At 43.3% G+C, this 20,049-nt stretch overlaps 1 protein-coding gene across 6 annotated transcripts in view; it reads right to left on the reverse strand.

The window, feature by feature from the left end:
• Positions 1-20,049, reverse strand: part of FYN (FYN proto-oncogene, Src family tyrosine kinase) — a 322,979-nt gene that overhangs the window by 62,349 nt on the left and 240,581 nt on the right. For all 6 annotated transcript variants that reach the window (XM_073627102.1, XM_073627103.1, XM_073627098.1 and 3 more), the window contains one exon: positions 8,101-8,197. In XM_073627102.1, coding sequence (XP_073483203.1) covers positions 8,101-8,197 — 97 coding nt within the window. The remainder of the gene's footprint in view (positions 1-8,100; positions 8,198-20,049) is intronic.

Below are 20,049 nucleotides of genomic sequence, written 5' to 3' on the forward strand. Positions count from 1 at the left end.
ATTCTGCACACTAAGGTGTACGTTTAATAACCCGTGTTAAACTGGTGTTAAGTTGTGTTAAGCCTTATCACAGTGAATCAGGGTGTTAATTCCCTAAGAGGTGTTTAATAAACCGTGTTAACTAAGGTAGGAACCAAATATCACCTCTCTTCACTTTACAGTGTTGTCTCTAACTACAGTGTTAGTATAGGAACGTACCTGTTTAATAACCTGTGTTAGCTCAGAAGAGTCTTAAATCCAGTGTAAACTTGGTGTAAAATCCCCTGGATTTAACACCAAGTCAGACCAGGTGTTAAAGCCTTTTTTCAGTGTAGAAGAACTTTCACTGCTCATTGTGGTCAATCAGTGCTTCAGGACACTGCAGGGTATGCGTTCCTCTAGAACCCTATGTCTGCAGCACTCACATATCATGCATATATAATGGCACAGCAGAGTGGACATGCTGAGAAACAGGAGAGCAGTAGACCTCAATGACAGAGAGATGCATATTTGCTACTGCAGGAGATCGCCTTTCTTATGCCAGTCATACAGGGATCAAACTTTGGCTGGTTCAGCAGGGGCCAACTGAATTTTCGATACATGTATAGACAGGCTGGTTGTACAGAAGTCTGTCTGTTTTTCCCCGATCAATTAGGCTCCGTTCACACCAGAGCCATATAGATAGCAGGCGGAATCACAGCTATTCTGCCCATTTGTCGCACGATAAATTGTGCTGCAATTGCGGCAAATCGCAACTCACTACCCTGTCACTCAAAAGAAGCTGCAGCCTGGTTTATCAAGCGACGATCGCGGAAAATCGTGCCGTGATTTGGGTGCGATTAAGAAGTAATGGCATCGCACAATCGTCCCGCAATTTGCCCTGATTTGAAATCGCAGGCAGAATTGCGGAAATTCCACCCGCAATCTGGATCACTCAGGTGTGAATGGAGCCTTAGTGCTGCCAGCTATAGCCTACAGTACTGATTAGTATTCTGACGAAGGGGCCGGTTCATACAGTCCCCTGCTGTCAGAACACAATAGCTCAGCGGAAAGTATTCCCCCATCCACATACATTGAGTATGAGGATTGGTGAATCAAGTCAACTCGCTGGTTGAACAAAAAAAAATTATAAAGTGTTGGTTCACACTGCTGCGATGTCCGAGATCGGATGTGATACGTAGTATGTCGCATGTGATTTTGCAATGCAAATCACATGCGATCTCTGTGCAATGCAATTTGAGTCATACAGATAGTATGGCTGAATTTGCATCGCATTCGGACCAAACTTTACACAGGACCCTTTTTTGGTCCGCAACAGAATCAGATCACATGGGGATGTTCACACCCCCATACGATCCGATTCCTGTCCGAATTTGCAGATCGCACTGTGATATGCGAACTGATTTGGGGGTGTCATTAACTTTTAATTGACACTTCCAGCAGTTCGCATAAAGCAGTGTGAACTGCCATCGGGGAGACATTTGATGCAGGAACCCGCAGTGAATTTGCAATTCCCGAATCGCAGCAGTGTGAATTGGCACTAATGTATGGCCAGCCTTAGCATGTCTATGTACTCTTTCTAAGGGCCATGCCTACACATGAACCACACAGAAATGCACTGTGAGTTTCTGTGCAATTCAGGCCACATGCAAAATGCATTCCATTTGCGACCTGCAGCAGGTGTCAATAGAAAGTTAACGACACCCAAATGCAGGTTGCAAACGCAGTGCGTTTGTCCGCACTGGATCGCATGGTACCTATGCACCATGAGATCCGGTTACTGTGCTGTTTAAAAAGTAGTGCATGCACTACTTTTGGTGCAGTGTGGTGCGATTTTAGCCCATTCGGGGCCGGTTCATACAATGCCCACACATAAATCAAACAGGAATGAACTGTGCGTTCCTGTGCGATGTCAGCCCGTTCATTTTAAATGGGATAAATTCACACCACACCAAAAGTAGTGCATGCGCTACTTTTTAAACCACACTGTAACCAGAGGACCATGCGCTCCGGTGTGGGAAAACACAATGCGTTTGCAACCTGCGTTTGGGGTGTCATTAAAGCTTGATTCCGGCCAGCTAAAAAAATTTTTTAAAGTCAGCAACTACAAACACTGTAGCTGCTGACTTTAAATAAGTAGACTTACCTGTCCTGGGTGCCCGCGATGTCGGCCGCCCAAAGCCGACCCGTCCCTCGGGTCCCAGCACCGCCATCCTAGGTAAGGGAAACATGCAGTGGAGTCTTGCGGCTTCACTGCCAGTTTCCTACTGTGCACGCGCGAGCGGCACGGCCCAGAAGACAACGTGGCCGCTCACCGAGGAGCAGAACACGCCGCGGAATAGGAAGAGGCAGATTAGGAAGACTGCCTAGCAACAAGGGTTTAGGTAAGTATAAATTTTTTTCCAAATGTTTTTTTTTTAATTGTTTTAGGATTTTTGGTGGAATTTTTTTTTTCAGGGTGGCCCTCCATTTTAACCTTCTATTGACACCCGCTGCATGAATGCACAGTACATTTCTGTGTGATTCATGTGCGGGCATGGTGTGAACTGTCCCTTAAAATGAATAGATAAGAACCGGTCCTAAAAAAGAAAAAGAAATGTGTCTGGAGATGAATGCAGTTGGCTATGGGTGGGTGGGATGGCAGGGGGTTATAAAATAATCTTTATTATTTTAATAAAGGTATATATATATATATATATATATATATATATATATATATATACATATATATATATATATATATATATACATATATATATATATATATATATATATATATATATATATATATATTTGTTATATTTTAACCCCATAACTCGGTTCTGAGGATAACCCTTTGATCCTTTAGGGTGGAGGATGGTAGGTATATATATATATATATATATATATATGTAAATATGTACTTTATAATATTAGTCAGGGTGTGTATGTGCTTTTACATGTGTTTATTTTTTATTTTTAAAGAGTTCTGAGAAATAATCTATGATCCTTCACTGGGGATCATAGGTGTCCCCACACAGGATGGCTGCTGTGCAGCTAGTTATACCTTCCCCACATTCCTTTCACTCTCTAAGGCCCCTTTCACACTGGGGCGGTGGGGGCGTCGGCGGTAAAACAGTGCTATTTTTAGCGCTGCTTTACCGTCGTTTCTGCGGCAGTATTCGGCCGCTAGCGGTGCAGTTTTAACCCCCGCTGGCGGACGAAAAAGGGTTAAAACCGCTCGCATAGCGCGGCTATAGCCGCGGTATTGCCGCGCTGCCTCATTGATTTCACCGCTCCAAAGATGCAGTTTGCAGGAGTTTTATTGCCAGCGCACCGCTTCACCGCTTCAGTGTGAAAGCCCTCAGGCTTTCACACTGAAGAAACAGTAGAGGCAGTTTTAGGTCGGTTTGCAGGCGCTATTTTTATCGCAATAACGCCTGCAAACCGCCCCAGTGTGAAAGGGCTCCAACACAGTGCTAACATGCTGCTAGCTAACAGCGCTTATCACAGCTTGGAGTCAACACAATACGGTTTAGTAAACAGCCTCAGAGCAGGTGTAAAAATCGGCCGTGTTAGAGAGTGATAAGAGAGCGGTGATATTGCAAGAATTAACACCGGTTATTAAACGTACACCTAAGTGCTGGTTCACACAGTGGCCTCAGCTTGTAAACGACTTCTTTAATAGAAGTCAATGCAAGCCACTCTGAAGTCACCCCAAAGTAGTGCAGGAACCTTTCTCTAAGTCGGAGCAACTTGGGTCGCTCCTATTAGAACGGTTCCATTGCACCGCATGGAACTGTTTTTAATGTTGAAATGTAATAAATTACATTGGTATTAATATTTTGTAATATTTTCTCCAAGTGCCTTAAAAGTCCACCATTAGGGGGTCCATTGTTTTATTGCACTGCATGGAGCGCGACTTGTCAGGCAGCCTGACAGGTCGCCCCTGTGTGAACCAGGACTGCATTCACACTTCAGCGTTTTGAATCACGGGCAGATTTGGAACGCTGCAATCGTGCTGAAATCGCCGCAACCCGCATCGCTGGAAGCATGTCACCCAAAAGTAGCGCCTGAACTTTTTTTTGGGCAACATGCTTTCTGCAATGCGGGTTGCCGAGAATGCAGCACGACAATTGCGGCAGACCAGCATCGTGATTTGAGGTGTCACTCAAATGAATGTTATCTCAAATGAGAGTCTCGCGATTTGTCATTCACACATCAGCACTTTCAAATCACGGGCAGATTCGCAGCAAATCTGTCTGCGATTCAAAACACTGAAGTGTGATTGCAGCCTAATAGTTGCCCAATAATTGTGCACACATAGATATTCTCAAAACCTCACTTTTACTTTCTTAAATATTCAGGTTTGAGGTTTATTAACATTTTGGATTGACCGAGAGCACTGCAGTTGTTCAATAATAATATTAATCCTCAAAAATACAACTTGCCTAAAAATTGTGCACACAGTGTACAGTGCACTTGAGTACTATGGGGAAACTCATAAAGGGTGTCATGGACACCCTTTAGAGTTCCGTTCGGCTCCCCCAATGAAATTGTTAGTGTTTGCTCCAGATTCATATAAGTGTCAGAAACAGAAACATGAATCTTAGAGGCTGGCACTGAGATCTAAGTGTCAATCCTTAACTCTCCTTCCTCAATGTGCTCCTTGCATTCATCACACCGATAGGTGCATGGCAAAGGGTTTTGTAGTGGGTTGGGCGAGCCTGATGGGTAACTGAAAGACTAGTTCCCCATCAAATCTGCCTTGTCTGTGACTACCATTTCATGATAGTGAGTGGATCCATAGCCAGTATTCAGTCCAATAGTGGCTTTTGAATTCACCCGCTGGCATTCACTGTCAATCAAAAGCAATGCGGACCTAAGAAATCTCTCAGTTCTCCATCATGCCCGTCCATCCAATAGGTGTTGCTGTGGGGACTAGTTCCATCAGGTCCATCCCCTCTGTGATTCAAGTAATTTCCCAAATAAAGGCATTGGCATATTTGGTTAAAAAAATTACCAGTATCACTGGCTCCTTTTTTTTACATTTAGCTTTTGGACAGGGAATCTCTTGGCCAACTGCTGAATGTGGCTGGGGATACAGCACTGTGCAGGAAGCTGTCACATACATGACAGCTTCCCAACACAGACATGCCCCACTCTGAGCACTGGCATACCTCTGTACACAAGCTCAGAGCTGGTCTTATTTACTGCCAGTTGCCTAATCTGCAAACTGATGGCAATTCTTTAAAGTGGAACTTTAGTAAAAATTTAAGCGTTTGTTACTCTAAAAAAAGAAAAAAAAAAGATCCTGTTCCCTTAAATCATGAATAACAGCACAGTGCTTGTGCTGTGTAATTTGGCCCCTTCTATCACCTAAAAAACCTGTCTGATCCTGCCTGGATCTGCCCTGCTCTATCATCGCTGCTGAGACCTGACACCGTGGTCAGTTTATGTGCCTCCGTCATCCGCAGCTCTCCTCTCTGCTTTCCCCCATCCTCTCTGCCTGTCAGCTCCGTCCACTCCCCAGTCCTCCCCTCCTGCTGCTATCATAACTACACTATAAATATACAATCCTCTCTGTAAAATAACATTACGTGCCCCAGTGTCTGTGTTATATAAAAAAACAAAACAATCTGTATCGTATATCAGAGCATGTCCCGGTGCTCACGTGACTCCTCGGCTCTCTCTCCTCCTCGGCTGATGTCAGCGGGAGTTTTTGCCCCTCCCGCTATAGCTGTCAGCCAGGGAGAGAAGAGAGCATGAGCGCCGGGAGACACTCTGATGTAAGGTACAGGTGGGCATCTTTTTTATATAACACAGACACTGGGGCACATAATGTTATTTTACAGAGGGTATTGTATGTTTATAGTGTAGTGGCTTAACAACACCTTTAAGTCCTGCTAGATGACTCCAGGCTGGCCCCTTTTGTAGGTATAGCTATGTAAAACATAAAAAATAAGTGCCTATCCTGGTTAAAATACAGTAATGCACTATCTCACCCTGCTCTGCACATGCTCAGTTGCTCTCTATTTTTAGGCACTGCCGATCTGCTGACAGCCCTATAGTGGAATTAAACCCTCCTATCCTTTACAGCCAAGGCAACTGCTTCTGTTTGATCTGCAACTGCCATGGTGCTGCACATGTGAGCAGTTATGACACCAGACATTTGAAGGTTTGGTTGAGGACACAAGCAAATGTGACAGTTAGCAATCCCAGCATTCCAGGAATGTAACTGTTTTTTGAAACCGTTAAATTGATGGGTTTAGTATTGCTTTATGATTTACTGCTGTTCAGGAACTCTGGGCTTCAGCAAAATGGCAGCCTCCAGCAAGAAGAAACAGGAACAACGCTGGAGGCAATTTACAGCGCACACTCATTTTGGTAGAATAATTATGAGTGTGAAATGTATGTTCCTCGCTATAGAACATTATTTTTTATCAAGCTGTTAAGAGTAAAGTTTCACTTTAAGAATCTGGCTCTGTCATAGTGTCGGGTTCTTAAAGCAGAGTTCCACCTGGGTAAAAAAAATTAAGAGTCAGCAGCTACAAATACTGCAGCTGCTGACTTTTAATATAAGGACATTTACCTGTCCAGGGAGCCCACAATGTCCTCACCCGAAGCCGACCCGTCCCTTGGCTCCGGGTGCCGACATCCTTACTAAGGAAAACAGGAAGTGAAGCCTTGCAGCTTCACTGCCTGTTTCCTACTGAATAGTCCCTGCTGTCTTCTGGGACCTGTGTGTCTCACAGAAGACAGCGGAGGGAAGGAGGAAGGGCTGGACATTGCGTAGTTTGCCGCACAAAGTGCAGCAATCTATGCCCAGAAGTGGGAGTAGATACCTGGATTTAACAGGTATCTGCTCCCCCCCCTGAAAGGTGCCAAATGTGGCACAGGAGGGGGGGAGGAATCATTTCAGAGGAAGTTCCATTGCTGGGTGGAACTCTGCTTTAAGGTTTTGGTAATAAGAACACCCTGAAGTTTGTTGTATGTGTCAATAATGTTATGGAAACTGGTGCAAATGTATGCCTGAATTAGGTTTTAAAGGAAACCGTCAGAAAAATTTTGTGAATGCTTTACTGAATTCACCAGTATAAATTTTAATTTGACCCAGTAAAGGTGCAAGAAACGAATCTCCTCAATTTCCAGCTGCTGACTATTGTCATTTCACAGCTACCTAAACAGTGCATACTAATAACGATATGTCTTCCTCTGCCCTTTAAAACAGAAAAAAATAGCTAACACTTGATAAAGCAGCCACTGATGATAGCAGAATTCTATTTCTTGGTTCAGTACATGATCCAACTGCTGCACATCAGCTGGCGGCAGTGTACATATTAATATCAGCAGTGTAAGCGCATCAGAATATATTGAAGTGCAGTAACATATAATACAAGCTAACTGCTAAATACAAATTGCTGGTACCCGATTGGTTGCTGTGGTTTCCAGTAAGCTATTAGTCCCTTTAAGTAACGATCATAGAGTGTTTGCATGTGGAAAATGGCACATTTACATATATTATAAATACAGCCGCAAACATGCTATGTTCAAGATGCCATAAAGATCATACTATTCTGATTTCTCATGCATGCCGCACATTGCTCAAATTACTTTAGAATGCATGAGAATGTACAAGTCCTGCATCTTAGAGTAATGGGACACTGACACTCGGAGGTCCAAGAACAAAGGTACTCTGACCAAAACACTGGCTCACTAAGCTACAAATAAAGAGCAACCTATCTCTTAATATTATTTTTTTTACTTTAATGTCTGGAGTCTGTCTTCAAAGAAGAGTTACAAAACAGCACAATGCTTACGCATTTTACTGGATAAATATCTTACATCTTATAAACATTTGGTGTGTGCTATCATCTGTACATACAACCCCAATTCCAAAGAAGTTGGGACGCTGTGTAAAATCTACATAAAAACAGAATGCAATGATTTGCAAATCTCAAACCCATATTTTATTCACAATAGAAAATGTATAAAATGTTTATCAAAATTTAAACTAAGAAAATGTACCAGTGATCCCTATCTACTGATTTATACATGTTAGGGCTATCACTGATTTAAAGCATTAATAAAATTAACTTAAAGTATTGAATGAAAAGTTACTGGGCCTAGCCCATAACTTACGAGCTATTAAGTATCTGGAACTTTTCCCCCTTCTGAAAACTTAGGTCATCTTCCGTCCTTGCTTCGTAGTCATAAAGCGCCACAAAAAGCGTTACTCCTAAGGGGACAGAGCAAATCATGTATTAAGCGGGGGTACATTAACATTAACTCACATTAACTCACATGTTAAACAGCTCTGGCACAAATCAGACAGTACAGCCACAAAACAAGCCAATCTGATTGAATCCATATGCTTCGGTTTATGGAGGTCTTTTGCCAGTTTTTGAGAAGTCATGTAATGAAATTAATTCCATTTTTTATAGATGGGGACTATTTAGTGTTGAGAACTTGGAATGTTTGACCGCAGTACTTTAGAGAAAATTTGATTTTTTTTTTTAGCATGTAAATTTGCTTAACATTTGATTGAAGACAACTGTATCATACCGAAACCATTTCAATTTTGGCTTATTTTGAATGTCCTGGTTAATGTCATGCTTTGGCAGTACATAGGTATGCAAATATTTTAGAAGGCAATAGGCCTCATGTATAAAATATGGGTGAAAAGAAAATGGATGTGTTGACCTCAGGAAAGAATTAGATTTTGGTTTTATTTATCTGCACTTGGAAAATAACTGGTTCCAAAGGAAACATTTACACAACCCCCCCCCCCATGTTCTTCAAAAATTATAAATTCTAAAAAAAAAATTGAACTAAAAAAAGGCTAGCATCACAACATGTGATGAAGGATAACCCTAACAGATTTTACTTTTTATTATTGGGTTTACATACACTTTAATTACAGTATTGAACACCGACAAATCAACATTCTCTCTACCAAATTATTTTACAAAGGTTTATTAGCATGCACTCCAACATTTCATGTCAACATTTAGATGGTTACAGTATTTGGTAGACAAACCAAAGCAAAACCAAAAACCTATAACAATGAAAAGGAGACATGAGCAATAAAATTATGCAGATTTTGAACGCGATGTTCCATTGCACCAGGCAGCTAAATGGAAGTCCAGAAATAGCTTTCCGAGGTGTTCTAGAGGTCATAGGGTGTCTGCAAACAAAAATGTCCTCATAATACACCTAACATCTCCAAATGAAATTTCGTGATCAAAAATCTCCTTATTGGGGTGGAAGCAATATAAAAAAAAATGAACTAAATAAAACAATATAGAAAGCATTGAACATAAGGATGTATCAAAACACAGAGTGGTACTGTGGATACATAACCAGTAGAGAAGTGCCACGTCCTAGAAATAGTACATAGAAATCAAGGGGAGGAACTTTGGACTTTTTAGGCACAGTAACACAAAATAAATTACAAAAAAAAAAATGTATTAACTGAAAAAACATATAAAATGCAATTATTAAAAGCCACAAAGCAATCTAGATGCATAAATATTCAGTAAAGTTGCTACTGTACAGAGCCATACAAATATATACAGAACCCGGAAATCTGGACATCAATCCAAGGTATGTAGAGATCCGAGGGTATGGCTGGACAGTAGACATACAATAAATATTTCAACTAGAGACTGTGCTCAACATGTTGCCTTCATGCTCCTTCATGCTTCAGGAGCAAAGATTATTGTGGCTAAACAAAAATAGATAAAAGCATACATTTACACTGTTTGATAATGTTTTGTACGCCCCCGTGGTGACCATTTGTTCTGCCCCCCCTTCTCGCTCATTTTGTGCTGATACAGTCTGGTTTTTGTGGGCTTCATAGCTGTTTTGACTGATGATATATATTTCCTGTTTACTAGATTATTGTATATTGATTGTATGCTTTTACCTATTTTTGTTTAGCCACAATAATCTTTGCTCCTGAAGAAGCGTGAAGGCACGTGCAACATGTTGAGCATGTCTCTAGTTGAAATATTTATCGTATGTCCACTGTCCAGCCATACCCTCGGATCTCTACATACCTTGGATTGATGTCCAGATTTCCGGGTTCTGTATATATTTGTATGGCTCTGTACAGTAGCAACTTTATTGAATATGTATGCATCTAGATTGCGTTGTGGTTTTTCATAATTGCATTTTATATGTTTTTTCAATTAATAAAAATTTTTTTTGTAATTTATTTTGTGTTACTGTGCCTAAAAAGTCCAAATATAGAAAGCATAGTATTTTAAGTATAACCATTCTAACCAGGGCAATGCCTGGTGTCCTGATAAACCCGGGAAATTAATGCATAATATGTAGTAGCTAAAAAAAGAGAAAATAAGCAACCTAGAGAGAAAAGGTGGAAAAAGCTGAGAGAGGAGAAGAGAACAGAAAGGAGGAAGAATAAGAGGAAAAGAGTCCATGCTCTCTACTAAATTCATACCAGAGATTAGCATAAAATCTTATTGATTACATCACTTAACCACCTCACAACCTGGCTATTGTAATTAAACGGACAGTCAGGGCACCTGTTACTCTGAGAGGACATTTTAAACATCCTGGGTTGCATAGCGCTCATAATGCCTGTGATCGTTCTGTCATAAGTCAGCGCAGATCACAGGCAAAATCTAAAAAGCCAACCAGAGTAGCTCAGTGCCTTGTAGTTGCTTTGTACCAATCACAGTAATCATAAGTGGTAGACACTGGCTGTGATCATCAGACCGTGCTCCCCTTCCTCTCACAATGGCTGCTGATAACTTATACACTTTGCCATTTTAATCCCTCTATAAACAGTTCTGAAACAGGCTCATAAAATCTGGAACATCATGCATATAATACAGAGCAGCTCCATTCTTCAGACAAGCCCAGTGACTCTTTGGTTCATCAAGCATGCAGCAGCCTGGTAGAAGATCATGATGAGAATAATGTTTTTATGGGTGCTGTTTTTGTTTTAACCAGAGTGTGGGCTGGAGAAGGTAAAGGTTAGGCGGATTTTTGTCCACATATATAACACAACAGTAAAAAAGTTGCAATAATTGGACAGTATGTATGCTAGTTCTCAGGACCATCTCCTGTAACTGTTCTTTTCATGTTCAAGTCCAATCGTTTCTGGTCTGGAGAAGCTCAGTGAGAGTTGTAGTTCTGGAATCTGGAAGTCTATTGATGAAGACAATTTATTTAATGTTTAAAGTGTGCATGGAAATGCGATTATTTTAGAAATATAGACTGCTAAATACCTTTTCTCATCAGCAGTGTATAGCAGTCTTATGATTTTTATGAGTGGTTAAAGCTTGTAGGAGGAGTTTTCATTCTACTCTGTCCTATGAGGCTGCATGACCCCTGATCCTCTGTTTGGACAGTGCTGATTGGCTCTGTACTGATCACATGCACCCTCCCAAGAAAAAAAAATCTCTAGCAATACACACCAAACTGAGCATGTGCAGAGTGCCCCCAGGCTGTGTTCTATCAGGAGATGGATTGTAGAACAGGAGGATCAGAGAATACAGGATCAAACAGCCTTTTTACACAATGCACAGGATTAACCCCTTAGGATCTACAGTGAGTATAACAAGCATCCTTTACTGCATATACAGACTGCTTTTACTATTGTGAGTTTAGTAACACTTTAACAGAAAGTTATAAAAATGTCTTTTTGCTTTTATATAGTAAATAATGAAGTTCAACCTGTCTCACAAAAAATGATAAAATTATTTTGGGTACAGTGTTGCACGACCAAGAAATAGTCAGTCAAACCAACACAGCACTGAAAACTAAAACATGTCCTTGAAGGGCAGGGGGTGTAACATGCTGGAACTGAGGTGGTAAGAATCAGGCTCTTTTACTGCATAGGACTGATTGCTCCAGCACACTAAGTCCATCTATTACAAAACAACACTCATATATACATCACATCTGAACGGAAGAGCCATAGTTCCATATTTGAACCGACATCGGGGATCCTGGCAAAATGATAGGGCTGCGGAAATAAGGACATTTATCTTTTACTGCATGGAGGGGTTCCAAACTGAATTTCGTAAAAGATTATACGAAAAATGATATAGAAGAGAATCTTCCATAAAGAGTTATCCATCACAAGCCTACCTAAAGGATGGTTTGCATTGATATATGGAAAGCAATCTTTCGCAAGTTAGTGTGACAATAACATATGACTGGAATCAAGCTTATGTTTTTATTATATTTTTTCAGAAACCACAAGTATCTTATAAATTGTATGTTATCTAGATTAAAGCAGAAGTCATTTGTTTACTGAATTGTCTAGCACTAGAAAAATGCTTTTTCTCTTCCAATAACTGCTTTGAAACATCTGTGCACATGTGGACATTTTTACATGGAATTTATCTACAGGCATGCGTTACAAAGCAGCCTTATCCTCTTCAGTAATAGCACAAAAAGACCATCACATTGTCCCATCCTAAACTGAACTGAACCCTACCCACCTTTTTGTTGCTGAAGAAACACCAAATTGGCAGGAATGAGATAGGGCACTTCACTAGCTATCCTTCTTGAAGTGTGCACATTAGACCACTAAGGTGCAATGGGGGTTATTTACTAAAGGCAAATCCACTTTGGACTACAAGTGCAAACTACAAGTGCAAAGTGCACTTGAAAATACACTGAAAGTGCACTTGGAAGTGCAGTCGCTGTAGATCTGAGGGGGACATGCAAGGAAAATAAAAAACAGCATTTTAGCTTGTACGTGATTGGATGATAAAAATCAGAAGAGCTTCCCCTCATTTCAGATCTACCCCTCAGATTTACAGCGACTGCACTTCCAAGTGCACTTTCCGAGCAATTTCTTTTCTTTTTTTTTTTTTTTTTAACATAGAAGTTTATTTAAATTTTCACAACAGAAACAATTCACTTCGTGTTAGATTTAAGTACAGATGACATGCATAGAACAGTTACATGATTTGGTATGAGTAAGATTCAATTATCACAGTAGTTATCTATTTCAGAAGAAGATATTAATACACTCATTAAGGATATCAATATATGGTGTAAGTGCAAGGGATCCCACCTTCCAACTTAGAACATTCTAGCCTATACATATATAGTTTGGAGAGTCCTGGGGGTAAGTCAACGCCATTCCCAACGGGCCCGAACCCAACATTTCATTCAATAGTTAAGTGTTTTGCCTTCACCCACGCTGCCCAAATTTTCTCAAATTTTTTTGGACAATTTCTTCCCATATATGTCATTTTATATAATGATAGCGCCTTATTTACCAGAGATTGCCAGAGTTGTTTGGTGGGCGGTTGGGACTGATTCCACTGCAGTAAGATTGCTTTCCTAGCATATAGTGTGGTGTAGAAGATGAATAGTTTCTTCCCCCATGTGACTTCTAGAAAGTCACAGATACCTAGTAGAAGAGGTATTGGGCTATATGGGACTTGCAGTCCCCCTATAGAGTTGATATCAGCAAGTATACTCTTCCAGAATTCCACCACTCCAGGGCAGGACCAGACCACATGAAAGAAATCGGCTTCCCCTGACCCACATCTAGGGCACCTCGCTATTCTATCAGGGTATATTTTTGCCAGGCGTATTGGAGAGTAGTAGGCCCTATGTAGGAATTTCAGCTGCATAAATCTGTCCCTTGCTGAAATTGTCAAGGGTAAATACTGTTGAATTCCCTCTTCCCAGTCCCTATCTGTCAACCCCGGAACATCCACCCTCCACCGCTCACATAGCTGGGAGACTTTAGATGTATCTCGAGTCACAAGCAGGTTATAGACGGCGGATAGTGTTCTTCTGCCCTCTTGTTTTTTTAATACATTTTCTATCAGTGTCTCCTCCAAAGTCAACGGGCTGGGGAACTGGGACCGGAACGCATGCCTCACTTGGAGGAACCTGAAGAACATATGATTGGGTAGATCCTTTTCTCTTTTTAAAGCATCAAAGGTGATTAGTTGTCCCTGGGCAGCTATATACCCCAGGGTTGTGACTCCATATCTGGCCCACACAACCGGGTCAGGGATGGAGTGAAAATGAGGCAGGCGACGGTTACCCCATAGGGGAGTTGCTGGGGACCAGTTACCAGGTCCCAGAAATAGCGTATTAACAGTGTCCCATACCTTAAGGGTTGTCTTCATTGGGCAGGTCACATCCGAATTTGATCTAGGGCCTCTATGCACCAAATTCCTCAACTCTGCATAGGAGCCGATCAGCGCCACCTCCAAGGAAGCAGCAGGATTAGCCGGCCCCTCTGAGAGCCACCATTTTACTGTTACCAACACCGCTGCCCAGTAGTATTTTAGGAAGTATGGTAAGGCCAGACCTCCCAAGGTCCCTGGGAGTTGCAAAGTTGCCCTGGCTATTCTAGGAGTCCTCCCATTCCAAATAAATGAGGTAATAATGCTATCTAAGTGTCGAAAGAAGGTTATTGATATAGGGATCGGAGTTTGTCGGAATAGGTATATAAATTTGGGTAAAATTGACATTTTGATTAGGCTGACACGGCCAACCGGAGTTAGTGGTAGGGCTCTCCATGTGTTACATCTTTGGGATAGGTGGTGAACCACCGGGTTTAAGTTTAGGCTGATATATTTTTTTAAGTCTTGGTGTATTTCTACCCCTAGGTATCTAAACTGGGAAACCCTACTAAGTTGTCCATCCGTCTGCAAGGGAGTAGACCCCGCCCGCAGAGGAAACAGGATCGATTTTCCCCAGTTGATACATATACCAGAGAATTTCCCAAATCTATTAATTACCGAGAGAGCCTCTTGTAGGGAAGTACCGTCATCCTTAAGATAGAGTAAGGTGTCGTCAGCATATAACGACACCTTTTCCTGTAGAGGACCTCTCGTAATCCCCTCACCCCGGGTGTGGCCCTGAGAAGGACAGCCATAGGCTCTATTGCCAGGGCAAAAAGACCCGGCGAGAGCGGGCACCCTTGTCTAGTTCCCCTACCCAAAAAAAAGGTAGGGGAGAGTACTGTACCTGTGCGAACTCTGGCTGTGGGGGCCTTGTATACCATCCTGACCCAGGAGATAAAGACCGGGCCAAACCCGAACCTGCGGAGGACCTCCCATAGGTAGCCCCACTCAACAGAGTCGAAGGCCTTCTCTGCGTCTAGAGAGGCCACTATTTCGTCTCGGGCATCCTCCTCCCCAGAGGCCAGGATAGCATACAACCTACGAATGTTTATGTCCGTGCCCTTTCCAGGCATAAAACCTGATTGATCTTCATGCATTAGATCAAGTATTATTTCGTTCAACCGCTGGGCCAAAATTTTGGTTAAAATCTTCGCGTCCGAATTAAGTAAAGATATAGGTCGATATGAAGGACATAGTTGGGGGTCTTTTCCCGGCTTTGGCAGGACCACTATAATGGCTTGTGACATGGAAAGCGGCATCTCCCCAGTACGTAGGGTCTCTGTAAGCAGTTTATAAAATTCAGGGGGTAGGCCATCTAGTCCCGGTGTCTTCCCCGTTTGTAAGGAGCTTAGAGCCCGTTGGACCTCTTCCAAGGTTATTGGAGCCTCGAGGCCCTCTCGTGCTGCAGCCGTGAGGGTCGGAAGCGTTATTTCGTCTAGGAAGTCCGAGAGTTCCTTCGCTGAGTATTGTGCCCTAGAGGAGTATAGGGACGAGTAATACTCAGCAAAGCAAGCGTTAATCTTCGCAGGATCTGATACTAGGGTCCCGTCATTCTTTCGGATACGAGCTATTGTGGATACAGGGGATTGCTCTCTGGACAACCAGGCCAGAAGCCTACCTGTTTTTTCCCCTTGCTCAAATATTCTTTGAGTTTGGGCCAGCTGGCGTTTGTTCGCCTTGGCTACCCTTAGTAGCATTACCTCCCGATAGGCAACCTTCATGTCTTGCTATAATAGGGTTGGCCGTGAGGGTGTATCGGGTCTCTAAGTCCCGGGCTTTGGTCTCTGCCTCTTCCAACAACATCTTATTATTCCTACGCTCTCTAGCTATGGATGACATATAGCAGCCTCTAATGTAGGCTTTAAAAGTGTCCCACACCATCCCCGGAGTAGAGGAACCCGCGTTAGCCAACCAAAATTGTTTTATCTCTTTTACTATCTCAATTTCTATAGTAGGATGTTCAATCCAAAATCTGGAAAGTCGCCAAATTCTGTCCGCCTGTGGAGTGGAAGTTTGCAATGTGCATAATAGCGGGGAGTGGTCAGAAATACCCCTCGGTAGCGTTTCAATGTTTATAACTTTGGGAAGCATGGGTGAGCTTGCGTAGAGAAGGTCAATATGTGATAATGAGTTATAAGATGATGAGTGGCATGTGTAAACCCGTTCTGTTGGATGTTTCCAGCGCCATACATCCTCCAATCCCAACACCTGCGCCCATCTAGTTAACGCGGAATCTGTAGCTGGGTCCGGGGACATTTTATCTAGTGAAGGGTTAGGTGTGATATTGAAATCTCCCGTAAGAATTACATAGTCTGTGGGGAATTGCGCAATTATAGTATTGATCTTCTGCAGAAGGGAGATGTTAGCCGGCGGGGGCAAATATACCCCCACTATAACCATAGCCAATGTTTCTATATTAGCGTGGATTATTATGTATCTACCTTCTGGGTCTATGAGAATATCAAGGGGTTCAAAATTGAGCGATTTGTGGATCAGTATACTAACCCCACCTAATTAGTGTAGGTGGCATGATAATGGTGTCCCACCCACGGTTTCTTTAACCCATAACACTCTGCCCCCCACCAGATGTGTCTCCTGAAGAATGCAAATACTGGGTGTATATTTCTTAAGATATTCAAAAACTAGTGTGCGTTTAATTTTGTGGTTAAGACCCCTTACATTCCATGACAATATTTTCAGCTGAGCCATATCTCAATGTGGTATATATTTCTTCCGGAAAACCATGTATAGTTAGAATATATAGATAACTCCTTCTCGTCCCTCCCCCCTCCCGCCAAGGGACCCATCCTCCACCCATGGGCAATAACCATTCTGTTAGCCTGAAGCATGTAGCCTATGCCTTTGCTATTGTCAAGCCATCTATATGAGTCCTTCCTTGAGTAATGAAGCGAAAAACAAAGAACAAAAATTAAAATTAAACATCCTAAACAAAACATCCCTCCCATCCCACCCCACACCCCATTAATTAAACCTCGGGGTGTTTGAGTACCCATAACAACCAGAAAACAAGAAAAAACAAAAAACAGGAGAAACCTCCTAGGGGGCTGTGTGTAACAGTTGGCACACCTAGGACCTAGCTATCTTAAAGTGAGATCAGAGACCGCACTACTCACTGCATCTGCAGGCCTTTACTGATAATAAACCAAGAGAGGGGAAGGGAAAATAAATACTTATTCCCTATAAAAAAGGAGAAAAAAAAAACGGAAAAAAGAAAAAAAAAATTTTTCCTCCCTTTTTTTCCTTGTGAAAAGAGAAAATCTTAGTAATTGGGGGGGGGGAAGCCTCCCCCATATCCAGGGCCCCTCCCCTCCATGTGGACCTGGGCAACCTGTCTGCGCTAGAGCAGCCGTTAGCACTTAGATATTTCTAAGGGTACATTCTTAGTTACAAACAATGGTAGTCTCTTAAAACCTGTAGAAAGTGAAAGAAATTGGTTAGACAATAGAAGCAGTCGTTGAAAGTCCTCTTGAAGAGTCAAACCAGTTAACAGAATTCCACCATTAACCCCTCCCTCCACCACAAATCTCTAATAACAGGATGAACATTGGTTAAGCAGGGCATCATGTCTCGCATTCTCCCCTTTTTTGTCATCATCCCTGGGGCCAGTAAATACAGCAACAAAGTTCCATGACTCCACACTGTTGGTCAGGACCGCCTAGATCTGGACAGTCCCTTCGGGGGGAGAAAAAGTCCCAGGAAAGGAAACAAAAAAAAAAAAAAAGAAAAAGGGGGGGGGGAAACACATTCCAGCAGTCCATAGTTAACACACCCCCACCGTCCCCCCCATTCCCCGACACAGGACTGTTCAGCAGAGCACGTATCCGTCCCCCATTGTGTGATTAGCTGGTTTGGCCGTACCCCCATTAGACAGCTAGGCCCTCAGGATTCATGTATTCCGTAGTTCCCAGATACTATGTCATTTACCAATAGGGGTAAAGGTTATTAGAGATAACAAGTTGTAGATCTTACCACCGGTCATCACCAGGTAGATAGAGGGTTAGTTGTGGTGTATTCCATACAGCGGATCAATGATTGCGTGGCAGGCATTCAAGCCATCTGGTTGCTTCCTCTGGGGAGGTGAAAAATTTAGTAGTTTCGCCATCCACTACCCTGAGTCGTCCTTAACACGCATTTGGGCCTTTACCTGGTCGAATGTCCTGCGTTGCCTCTGTGTTTCCACTGAGTAGTCAGGGAATAGCATTATCTTCGCGTTCTCAGTGCGCAGCTCTCCCACCTTTCGTGCCTCCCTTAAGATCAGATCTCTATCTCTAAAGTTCAATAAACGAAATATGAAGGTGCGTGGAGGAGTTCCCGGTGGGCCCCGAGTTGACGGCATTCTGTGGGCTAGCTCCACCGCAAAGTGTGCAGAGAATGGTGCTTGTGGGAGAAGGTTTTGCAGCAACTGCTCCGTGTATGCCTCCGGATCTCTTCCCTCCACTCCTTCCGGAAGTCCCACCAAGCGCAGATTATTCCTGCGGTTTCTGTTTTCCTGATCTTCCGCACGCGATTCCAGTGTTTTCATTTTAACTTGCAGTATACGAATGGAGGCGCCGTGGTCTCGTATTTCATCTTCATTCTCCCCTACCCTCCTTTCAGCCTCTGTCAGCCTGTCTCTGTATTTGTCCATATCCCGTCTTATTAGGCCCATTTCTGATTGTATTTGCTCTATTTTGGTAGTTAGGGTAGTTTGACAACCTGTGATAGCCTGCATGAGTGCTTGAAACTGATCCTCTCCCATCTGGGAGGATTCAGCCTGAGTGTCTGTGTGATCTGTCTGTGAAGCCATGCTTGAACACACTGCTCCCCGTGGGCCCTGGGCTGGTGGCGGTGTTTTAGGGGCCTTGTGTTTCTGCTTCTGGGCACCACAGGTTCTTCTTCTCATGCCCAGTTTCGTTCCCAGACTGCCAGCTATTATGTGACAGGCAGGGGTCCCCCAACAGCCAGGTTATAATATGTATCTTCAGCCCGCCGTATAGTCCTGTCTCCCTCACCTCCCAGCGGGTCTTGTCTCTGGTCCCTCCGTCACTCACCTCCAGATAGCACCACCGTGGGGCATGCAGCGGCCCTACGTCCGCCGATCGCGGCACCTGAGGCCGGGGATTGCGGAGGCCTCGTAGGCCTCAAGATGGCGGATCCCCTCCGGAGTGGAGAGCCGGCCGAGGGCCTCTGAGGTGGCGTGGATACTTCCTCTCGTCCGCTCCGGGTCCCCCAGCGGTGACAGCTACAGCGGATGGCACGTTGCGGCCCCTCCACGGCCGATCACGGCACCCGAGGCCGGGGACTGCGAGACCGTACAGGCCACAAGATGGCGGATCGTCACTGTGAAACGGAGCCGGCCGAGGGCCTACATCAGCTGCATCCGACGGTCTCCGCCTGTAATACTCCTCTGTTCCTCTGCCGGTGGTGTAGTACAACAACACCAGGTCAGTTTGAAGGGGAATTACACAGGTTTGAGGCAGGATTCCTGTGGATGCAGTAGGGGCCGGCGGAGCTCCCTCAGATCACTTATCCGGCAGCGGTGCACTATTATCAGGCTCCAGCTTTCCTCCCCTCAGTGCCCGGTCACAGCCACATCTCCACGGGGCAATGAAATTGGCTGTTAGTCCACGGAACAGCGGATTAGAAGGCATGTTTTATGCGGAGCTCTGTCTCATCCGTCCTACCTGGTCGCCATCTTGACCACACCCCCCCGAGCAATTTCAAATACACTTGCACTTGTAGTTTGCACTTGTAGTGCAAAGTGGATTTGCCTTTCGTAAAAACCCCCAATGACACTGTTTGCTCTGCCGTTTAAAACAGGCTATTTCCACATACAGGATTATGACCTTGCTTTATTATAGAGTAACCCTGCTTCCAACAATGAAAATCCCAACCCATATCATTACTTGAAAAGCAACCTGTATTCTACTCCATCCCATGTAGTCAGTCGGGT

Source organism: Aquarana catesbeiana, linkage group LG04 (assembly GCF_042186555.1).
Source record: "Aquarana catesbeiana isolate 2022-GZ linkage group LG04, ASM4218655v1, whole genome shotgun sequence".
Lineage (NCBI taxonomy): Eukaryota > Metazoa > Chordata > Amphibia > Anura > Ranidae > Aquarana > Aquarana catesbeiana.